The sequence below is a fragment of the Lycium ferocissimum genome, chromosome 6, assembly GCF_029784015.1.
Source record: "Lycium ferocissimum isolate CSIRO_LF1 chromosome 6, AGI_CSIRO_Lferr_CH_V1, whole genome shotgun sequence".
Taxonomy (NCBI): domain Eukaryota; kingdom Viridiplantae; phylum Streptophyta; class Magnoliopsida; order Solanales; family Solanaceae; genus Lycium; species Lycium ferocissimum.
Window position 1 is genome coordinate 71,242,492 of NC_081347.1, and position 11,305 is coordinate 71,253,796.

At 41.9% G+C, this 11,305-nt stretch overlaps 1 protein-coding gene across 2 annotated transcripts in view; it reads right to left on the minus strand.

The window, feature by feature from the left end:
- LOC132060291 (uncharacterized) overlaps positions 1-11,168 on the minus strand; it is an 83,071-nt gene extending 71,903 nt beyond the window's left edge. The window contains exons 1-3 of one of the 2 annotated variants that reach the window (XR_009415912.1): positions 10,634-11,168; positions 10,182-10,252; positions 9,532-10,086 (exon numbers count right to left, since the gene is read on the minus strand). Coding sequence is in view for 1 of the 2 variants with exons in the window: in XM_059453251.1 (XP_059309234.1) it covers positions 9,762-10,086; positions 10,182-10,252; positions 10,634-10,654 (417 nt within the window). In the remaining variant the exon portion in view is untranslated. Of the gene's footprint in view, positions 1-9,206; positions 10,087-10,181; positions 10,253-10,633 lie in introns of those variants that run through there. The other variant, XM_059453251.1, reaches the window with a different exon arrangement.
- Positions 11,169-11,305: the final 137 nt, after the last annotated feature.

Consider the following 11,305-nt stretch of genomic DNA (forward strand, 5'->3'; position numbering starts at 1 on the left):
GCAGGGGGGAAACAACCAAAAAAAAAAGACGTCGGTATGAATATTATGCGAAGTATATGAGCGAGGAATGAAATAAACAAACATAATGGAAAGATCATGCGTCATGAGACAAGGACATAACCTGCACAAGTGTCATAGGCAAATGTATTACTTTCATATTTCACATTTCACATAATCATAATATACATGTTGTTACATCTCATACATCATCACGTACATCATCATATGCATCATCACATCATAATCTGTATCGTCACCCGCGTCCGGGTAACCCTCATATGCCGCCCACTAGTGGTGATCATGCCCGACCCTGCTCCTGTAACATCGGCAGCCTCAGCACAACTGTGTCATGCCCGGCTATATAGGCGGTGGAATCATACGTGTACCCCGCAACGCAGTGACATGCCCCCATATAGGCGCGGTGGAATCGTATCATCACAAAATCAATCATAACATATCACTATTTCACATCATCATGTTACAACTAGCATTGTTAATCATCCTTTAGACATCTCATGCCGTGGCATCATGTTATCATTTCTTAGTGTTCCATGTATCCCATAGTTATATTACAAGTTAGCATTATTCATTATCTTATTGTCATAGTATACATTAGCCTTAAGAGCACACGTTAGGCTTTGAGACTACCACACTATGTCGGGGTGACGTAAGGTCGTGAACCCCCGAGTGTATTATGGACCTTCGTGAATATCTTGCCTCGCCTTGAAGGAAATAAAGCATAAGGCGAGTTTTAGCAATAATAACATCATTAGCATCGTAGGAACATCATGTCACAATTTCCCGAGTCTCTATACTCTAACTCATTATCATCATTATCATGCTCATAGGTGATTCAATATATATAGCAGGGCTCATAAGCTTCATCTTATAGAAGGATTATGGAAAAATCGAAGGATTCATGCCTTTTGGAAGAAAAGTTAAGCCTCACATACCTTTCTCATTTAAGCAATCTAGCGTTCGCTTATTGTTCTTCAATGTTGCGTCTCTACCTTCAAAAGAGGATTCGTACTAACATTAGTCAATCACCCATAAGAACGCACTACTAATTCTATAGAAAATTGGGCATCACTTCCTTTGTTTATACTACTTTTCCGGTATTTCATATCAACTCCCAAACATCTACAACACAACTCCCAATATCGCAAACAAAAATCATCATTTATATACTTTAGGCAAAATCCACTATTTCTCTCCAATTTCTTCACATTTATGATTATAGGTTCACTATCGTATTTTCCCACGTATCACACTTATCTCATGGTCTACATATCATTTATAACATAACTATACTCGTAACATACGAAGAATCATGATTCATATTACGCTACAACTCAAAAACATCATTATTCCCATATTTGTAACCTATTTTCTATTTCCTTCTATAATCCATGTCTCTCAACTTCTCAATATCTTAAATATCATGAGAATATCATAAAACTTACCTTAGATATTGTAGGAACAAGCCTTGAGTAGCAATACTCTTCTTGCACCAAAAACCCTAACTCACTTCCTTTGAAATTTCTTAGCTTGGATGAACTTTGATGAATTTCATACACTTGATTCTACACGTTGAGTTCAAGGTCAGATCTTGATTTCTATTTTCTTGTGAAATCTAAGAGTGAAGAATACTCTAGTTCCTTTGTTTTCTTGTGAATGAAGAGTGAAGAATACTCTAGAGGTTCCTAGATAGAAAGCATGGAAATCGAAACGAATTTGGCTTAACTCTGCCCTCTTTTAATTCGCTTAAGATTTGATCCGTCGGGTACTCCTGCTTTCGCTTACAAATGTCAAATCGCTTGATCGACCATCAAAATGGTCCGTAAAACTCGGCTCAAAGAACATGGGTTTCTGTGACCATTTTACGCTGGTCTGTGTCAATTTGACGGACCGTCAAAATGTTTTACGGTCGTCAAAATTTCCTACGGACCGTCAAATGGTCCGTAGAAATTTTCTGCTCAGACAGTCTGTCGTATACTAGCCATAACTTTTGATCCCGATTTACTGTGAGGGCCCACGACCTATGGTTTGAAACCTCTTTCAATTATCTACAACTTTCATTCTGTGGTGGTTTTCCCAAATTTCAACTTTATAATAGCGTTTTGGCCCCTCCAAACCAGATCATCCGAAAATGTTTCCTTTTGGATGGCTTATGCCCATATTTGGCTTATGGGTCCTTCTTGAAACTTACTTGACACTTCATTACCAATATAAGGGACATTATAATTCCTCTCCAAAATGTCATTGAGACATCATTAATTCGATACTCATACTTGCCCTTCGTTAGTCAATTCATTGTGCACGAACGCAAATTTTCCGAGGTGTAACATGGCCTATTCTCTCTGCTTCTGAATGAAATTTTGGTGTAAAATTGTATAGGACTGAAGATTATGCATTTTGGCAAATGTTTTTTAGGTTTTGGAACTTTGACTACTCTATCGTGATTTAAATGTCCTTTGTGTAATCCGTTGTGTAATTGAGTAACGAAGAAAATTGCTTGTACTTTCTTTTAAATATGTCTATTTGTGTATGGTGCTAGTTTAATATAATTGAGAAAAGTCGAAGTCACAATCCTTTATTACATGAGTATATACGTAAGTGAAGTCAAATAAACTATGGTTACCGAATTACGTAGTGCCGTGAAATGCGAAACCGAACTTAAAAATACTGAACCATACGAATTAGTTTGGTATGGTAATCGTATAATATTTTTAAAAACCGAATCACAGGATTCCGAATCGAAAGTTTCAAATACGGTACAATACGGAAGTACCATGCACACCAAGTACGAGCGCGAAGATTCTTTTGGAAATGGGAGGAGACGTCACGAAAGAAAGTGAAGAACATCGTTTGGTCCAATTTCTCCATAACCGTAGGATCGTGGCCGTTGGCCGGTTGATCGTGAGTAGTTAATCCGATTGATCGTGGCGTTAGTGGGATGATCTATTACACAAATACATGGCAATCGAGAGCCAGTTGCCACTTTGTCCTCAATCGTACATGTGTCGGATCGTATCGACCAACTTATCCATTTTAGGGTTTTTTCTTTATTCTTTAGGGCCGCATGTTGTATGCAAGCCCACATGGGGGCAAAACTATAAATAGGGGTCATTACCCTACTTTTAGGGGATGACTTCTTGAGCTCTAGAACATTTGTAATAGCAAATATATATATATATATATCTCCCTCTCAATATTTGATTTTGGTCGGGATTTATTGTGTTCATCCTTAGATTTGTGCAATCACACAATATTCAACATATTAGCATATACGTTTAGCACATACCATCAATTACTATTTAGATCATTCATAGTTGATTCTATTCCATTTTCTCTCAATCAAAGAATAGATTAAAGTTTAACAACATATCCTATACCTCACTCATAAATTTAATTGATTATCCAAATTTGGAGTAAACGGTTTGGCGCCCACCGTGGGGCTAGGATAATAGTGGTCTTTGATCTTACTCATCTCTTACCCGTCAGAATCAATCTGTTCTCTGTGAAAACGGACCAAATGGCTAACAGTGGACAATCTGGTCACGTCAATAACAACGAAATCGTGGCCAAAAATGAAGATAGTGGACCACGAGAATTACCAAATCCTGCTGACCCGAACCCCATTAATTCGAGGGAGGGCCTTAACCGGCAAAACACTGTGAATCAAGAGAATGCCGCCCCTCCAGCACCCGATCCTTTAGATACTCACAATTCAATTAGTTTGTCCCGGACTCAGGGCTAGAAAGTACCGATACCTAGGGTGATGATATTGACTTACGTTTAATTTTTGAAATGTTGCAGGAACGAAGCGACCCGATTATGAACAAGGAATCGCAATAGCCGAAATAACGAAGTGATAAAACTACCCCGGAGAATATGAAGAGTGCTACTGAACCCAGAAGGGAGGAGGCGCGGATGGTTGAGAGCAATGGGTCCGGAGCTGGTTCATCCACCGAGGTACTGAGAATGCTCGAAACGTTAGCAAAGCGGGTAGACTCGACCGAAAAGAGATTGAAAACATATAACTCTCGGGTGGACCAAATACGGGGCTCCGCTATTCGAAAGGGTCGGATTCGAAGAGGTACATCCAAAGGCTTTTTCCTCCGAGTACAGCTCCGAAATATATCCCGAAGAGGTTCAAAATGCCGGATATCCAGAAATTTGACGGCACAACGAACCCTCACGAACACGTGACCTCATACACCTGCGCTATAAAAGGCAATGATATGGAAGAAGATGAAATTGAATCCGCATTGCTGAAAAAGTTTGGGGAAACTTTGTCAAAATGAGCGTTGGGACTTGGTACGACCATGCCGAGCATTCGATCCTTTCATAAATGCTCGCAGGTGCTTTCATAAAGGCTCGCGCGGTCTCGAAGGTGCGCAGCCGTAAGGCAGATATTTTTCGTATAGCTCAAAAAGACGACGAGTTAGTGCCTGAATTTGTCAACCGATTCCAAAAGGACCGAATAGAGCTCCCTCCGGTTCCGGAGGAGTGGGCTGCACAAGCTTTCACAAAGGGGTTCAATCCTCGGAGCTCGACGGCTTCGTTCAAATTAAAGAAAAGCTTCCTGGAATACGAGGCTGTGACCTGGGCGGATGTCCATAACCGATACGAGTCAAAGATTTGAGTGGAGGATGACCACCTCGAGCTTCCCCCGGGGCCCGTAAATATGAACAGAAGTTCGTAGAGACCAAGGAAGAATTACGAACCGGAGGCCAGATCATCGAGGGAAAGGTATCGGCCATACTCTCATTCGGAGAAACCAAGCTTCAGGTCGGAAAAATCAAGGGCTGGCCCGAGTCATTTCTCTGGTCGGGGTGATAAACGGGTTGAGCGCCCATCGAACAGTTGAGGTCTCTCATTCAGGAGCGATGTCGGAAGCTCGGCCGGCAACAAAGACTTGCCGAGGATATCAGAGTATAACTTCAATGTCAATACTTCGGGCCTCGTCTCGGCCATTGGCCACATCGCAGATGTAAGATGGCCGAGACCACAAAAGTCAGATCCGGGCCAATGGGACCCGAACATGATGTGTGAATATCATGGAACCCATGGACACATAACTGAGGATTGTCGCCAGCTAAGAAGGTGGCCGATTCTTGAAGAATGGCCGTCTCCAGGGGTGGCAGTGAACAAGCCAAAGGTCACTACAAGGAAAGGGAGACTTATAAAAGGGCCGAGCCAGTAGAGCCTCAACATATAATCAACATGATAATCGGGAGCACCGATACCTCATGAGGGCTGGTGATTAAGCGGGCCAAGGTTTCTGTTGTGCGCGAGAAGCGCAATCGGGATTGTTTAGCGAGGGTTCTATCTCTTTCAGCAACGAGGATGCAGAAGGCATCATTCAACCGCATAATGATGCATTGGTAATCTCTATACTTATTTTTAAAACTCAGGTTAAACGTATTTTGATTGACCTAGGTAGCTCAGCCAACATCCCAGGGTGGAAAGTGGTCGAACGACTAAAAGGCTACTTGATCGGATAAATCGTGCCGGTAGTCTCCCGGTGCTCGGCCGGGTTTAACATGGCGGCGAAACCACGAAAAGAGAGGGAGATCTCTATTGCTTGCCGGTAAACATCAATGTAACGGCACTATCCGACAACGGTATACATGTGATCGAAGGAGATATGAAGTATAATGCATTCGGGTAGACCACGGATACGCGCATGAGGCCGTGCCACGATATCGCATCATTCTTTGGAATTCCCGACCCGGAGGGATAAAACCATCAGGGAACAACCCGCTGCAAGGGAGATGTTCGCAGTCGAGGAAGCAAGACGTCAGCCCAAAAAATCGGATCAAAAGGAAGAAGATTCAACCGAGGAAAAGGACACCAAATAACAATCAAAGCACACGGGATTGGATCCGGGGTATGACGAGGATGATTTTGGCGTACCCAGATCATTCGTCATGCCGGATGATTCGGATGCAACCAAGTCAACAATAGAGGAGCTGCAGCAGATCATCTTGCTCGAATATCTACCGGACAGAAAGGTAAACCTAGTCACGAGGTTAACCTCGGAGCTCAGGAACAAGTTAATTGAATTTCTTCAAGCTAATGCTGATTGCCTCGCATGGTCCCATATAGATATGACAAGTGTGCCACCGGAAGTAACAACTCACAAGTGATAACGTCCAAATACACTCCTCAAAGAGAAAGTGTACACGGTCGTATGCAATATATTTACCCAACTATGAGTCGGGGTCGATCCCATAGGGAACAATATGCTAGGCAATTAAGAAAGTAAGGAACTTTCACCAACTAAACTAAAGCCAAACGATAGATAATATTTTGGGTTTTTGAGAAAGATTATAACTAATGCGAAAATTTAAACTAACCTAGAAAGCGAGTAAAATGATCAATGGCCACAAGCATGGATAATAGGAGATTACACTCAAGTAACGATCCAACGTATTTTACGATTTTACAACTAAGAGCGGATTTGTGTTGATAGATAATGATATCTAAAATCTCATTGAAAGTCTTCCAACCAAATCGATGAATTTCACTCTAAGCTTTTCCAAGCCTTAGAGTGTGATATTAAATACAATCAATTTAACCTCGAGTAACTATCTCTTCCGAGCTCAAGTTATTAGATGAGTTTAATGACCAATTCTTGTTAATTAATCTTTCCCAACCTAGATTTCCTCTTCCAAGCTCAATCTAAGTAAATAGGTGAGTCTAGGGTTAGCTAATCCCTTTGGAAACATTCAAGAACGAGATTAATTAAATCAACAAAGACCCAGCTTCAATAGCAATAAGAATCATTCAATACATAAGCATAACAAGAGTTTCAAACCAAATTTTAATCAAGAATACTTTCATAAACGAGATTCAAGTTATGGAATAGAAAGCTACATAATTAGATATACAATACAAAGCAAGGAATTGAAGAAATGAATTAAAGGTGGTGTAAAAACTAGTCTCCAAACTTGATGAAAAACTGCCAAAGATAATCTATTACAAACCCTAAAAGAGTATTTATATTATTCCAAAAACGGGAACAAAATCTGGACCATAATACCCTCTTGCACAACATCTTTTGCACAACATCTTATTCGCGTGTTCAACATGCTAATCGCATGTTGTGCCAAAGCAATAACATCTGGTGATAATTTCTCTGTCACCACGTATTTTGACATCTTTTCGCGTGTTGCACATCTTTCGCTATATGCTACTCGCATATGGTGCCACTTTCCGGGCACCACATGCTTGCACCACGTTGCTAGCATGTTCAACGTCTTTGCGCCCACATACCCAATAGCATGTGGTGCTGATTTATTCTATTTTTGCTTTATTTTGGTCCGTTTTGCTCTCCGGGCATCTTTTCCTACAAAACAACATAAAAACACAAAAAGTAACAACAAAAGTGCTTAAAGAGTCACAAAAACTTAAGGAATTAGCATCGAATATCGCGTAATTTCACGACTCATCAACAAGCTCAGCTTAGACGGGAGGTTTCTCCCGGTTAAGCAGAAGAGAAGGCTCATGGCAGAGGCAAAATATGCATTCGTAAAGGACGAGGTAACGAAGCTTTTAAAAATAGGTTCTATCCGGGAGGTAAAATACCCGGATTGGCTAGCTAACGTAGTGGTCTTTGCCGAAAAAAGGTAATAAATTTCGAATGTGCGTTGATTATAAGGATCTAAACAAAGCATGCCCGAAGGATTCATTTCTATTGCCTCACATCGATAGAATGATCGATGCGACGGCCGGGCATGAGATGTTAAGTTTTCTCGATGCCTACTTCGGGTATAACCAAATCCGGATACACCCGGAGGATCAAGAGAAAACATTCTTTATTACCCGATATGGGACTTACTGTTATAATGTCATGCCTTTTGGATTAAAAAATGCCGGTGCAACTTACCAACGCCTAGTTAATGGGATATTCGAAGAACAAATAGGGAAAATAATAGAAGTTTATATTGACGACATGGCGGTCAAGTCCCTGGAAACAGAGGACCATTTAAAGCATTTGCAGGAAACCTTCGATGTACTCCGCAGGTATAACATGAAGCTCAACCCGGAAAAATATGCCTTCGGTGTCCGGTCCGGTAAATTTTTGGGTTTCATGGTGTCAAACCGGGGGATTGAAATCAACCCAGACAAGATCAAGGGGGGATTGAAATCAACCCAGACAAGATCAAGGCCATCGAGGATATCGAGGTAGTGAATAACGTCAAAGGAGTGCAGAGGCTCACCGGAAGGATAGCGACGCTGAGTCGTTTCATATCGAGGCCCTCGGACAAGAGTCACCGCTTCTTCTCCTTATTGAGGAAGAAGAACGACTTCGTTTGGACATCGGAGGGTCAAAGAGCTTTACAAGAATTAAAAAGACACTTGTCCAGCCCACCGCTATTGCATACACCAAAAGCGGACGAGCAGCTTTTTCTCTACCTTGCTGTCTCCGAGGTAGCGGTAAGTAGCGTTTTGATCCGAGAAAAATCAGGTACACAATTCCCTATTTATTATGTAAGTAGAACTTTGGGGGATGCGGAGACCCGTTATCCCCACTTGGAAAAATTGGCATTGGCATTGGTAAGCGCTTCTAGAAAATTCAAGCCCTACTTTCAATGCCATCCGATATGTGTAGTGACTACTTACCCCCTAAAAAACATCATGCACAAACCGGAATTATCGGGTAGACTAACTAAGTAGGCCGTAGAAATTAGCGGATATGATATCGAATACAAACCTCGAACGGCCATCAAGTCCCAGATCTTGGCCGATTTTGTGGCGGATTTCACCCTGGCTATGGTCCCCGAGATTGAGAAAGAACTTCTGCTAACCGCGGGGAAAGCCTCGGGTATTTGGTTGCTACACACGGACGGAGCCCCGAACCTCAAAGGTTCCGGTCTAGGAATCTTCCTTTGAACCCCGGCTGAGGATGTCGTTCGACAATCTATTAGAACTGTTAAATTGACTAACAATGAAACCGAGTATGAGGCTATGATTGCAGGTTTGGAATTAGCCCGGAGTATGGGGGGCCGAAATAATCTAGGTGAAGTGCGATTCTCTCTTGGTCATAAACCAGGTGAACGGCGTCTTCGAGGTCAAGGACGAACGGATACAGAGGTATTTGGAAGAAATCCAAGTGATACTACATCGGTTTAAAAAATGGACCGTACGGCATATCAGGGAGGAGCGAACGATAAAGCGGGATACGTTGACAATTTGGGATCTTCGGTCGAAGGGGAAGAAATCAAACCCGAGACTACGGTGCACTTGATGAATACGGCGATAGAGAATGGACATGCCGAAATAAACACAATGGGTTTAACTTGGGATTAGCGCAATAAGTACATCGATTACTTGCGAGATGGAAAGCTCCCGAGTGACGCAAAAGAATCACAGTCACTAAGGACAAAAGCTGCGCGTTTCTGCTTCGTAGACGGCCAACTGTATCAACGGTCTTTCTTCGGACCCCTGGCCAAGTGTTTGGGTCCCGGAGAAATGGAGTATGTGATGAGAGAGGTACACGAGGGGACCTGCGGCAACCACTCCGGTGCTAAAGCCCTGGTCCGAAAGATTATCAGAGCCAGTTATTACTGGAACCGGATAGAGGAAGATTCAAAGAATTTTGTCCGAAAATGCGACGCGTGTCAAAGACATGCCCCGATGATTCATCAGCCCGGGGAGTTCTTTGTATTCGGTTGTGTTACCTTGGCCTTTCATGAAGTGGGGAATGGACATTGTTGGTCTATTTCCATGGGCACCAGGTAAGGCCCGATTTATTTTGTGTATGACTGACTATTTCTCCAAATGGGTTGAAGCACAGACCTTCGAAAAAAATTAGAGAAAAGGAGGTCATTGACTTCATATGGGACCACAAAAGATAAGCCCCTCTTTAGTTTGCCTCCGTTATCTCTCATCTGCGGTGGTGCTTTATCGCCTTCTTGTTTGCGATTACCGAATTCTCTCCTTTTAATCGGTTTCCTGCCAGCAGAATTTGAGGATGAATATTTTTCTTCCTCATATTTCTTCCTTTTGTGAGGCCCCCTGGAATTTTTTTCCCGGCGTGAATCACTAGATTCTCTATCCTTCCTTTTATGCTGCCTATAAGGAGATATTAATAGATTAAATTAAATTTCTTCCTCCACAAAGTATTTGAAAGAAGCAAAAGATCTGTGAAATGAGCACAAGGATCGAACCTTGAATCCGAAAGAGTTGATTCCGTCTCAGTAGTACCATCCTCTTTAGAGCCTGACTTGCCATGGCGATTCTGTGGCAAAAGAAACCAGCGAACAGAAACATTTAGAGCATAATATGACATCTCAATATGATGAACGGAACGCTTGACATCATAGTTCAGGCACTATACTTTCAAGGGAAAAGGGTCAAATTTACCCTCTAAGTATGATTTATAGTTTAAATTTGCCCTCCGTCAAAGTTTGGGGTCAAATTTGCCCCTTCCGTCAGCATACATGTTAAAACTGCCCTTATTTTGGATGGAAGTGTGACTAGAATTCCTCATCCTTCCACATAGGCGCAATGTGTAAATAAATTTGTTTTTTTCTTTAAATCATGTTAGTGTTAATGTAAAAACATAATGGGTCTTCTTAATTCTTATATCAGATTGTTCAACTTTTAGCATAATTTTTACCAGAATACGAATCAATAACATATCATGATCTTCAGGCTGAGCGACCTTAACCAAAGCCCACGCCAGCAACTCTTCACTCCCACCACAGCCATTACCCTTCCACCCAATTGTCCATCACCACCACTAATACTAGTAATATTGTTCTCGCTTTCGACGTTACTACTACAGTTTCCTTCTGTACACACTTTCATTGCTTCGATTTGTCCATGATCGCCAGCATGGTGATAATTTCCGACGAGATTTGGTGGTCTCACAGCGACTGGTCGCTTGCAGAGTTCTTGGCAGTGACGAAGGAGGACAATGGGATGATTAGGTCCGTCGTGGTGAAGCTTCGTTAGAGTCGTTGTGGGTTGCCATTGATGTTTCCCGGCGAGGGTAGGTCCAGCCAGCACAAGCGTGAAAACAAGATTAAAGAGAAGGCAAAAAAAAAAATTAGATGGTTCTAAAATAATGAAAGTTGAAGAGTGGAATTAAATTGCTGGGCAGTTTCTGCCTTCAGGGACAAATCTTCCAAGCCCTTTTATTTTTAACTAGGAAATATGTCCGCGCTTCGCGCGGTCGTGAATGACCTCATTGAACTTGTGACTAATCCTTTTCACATTCGAGATTCTTATAAAAATTAGAAATGTTGAGAATGTTCCAACATAAAATTAATATTAAAAAAATACAAGG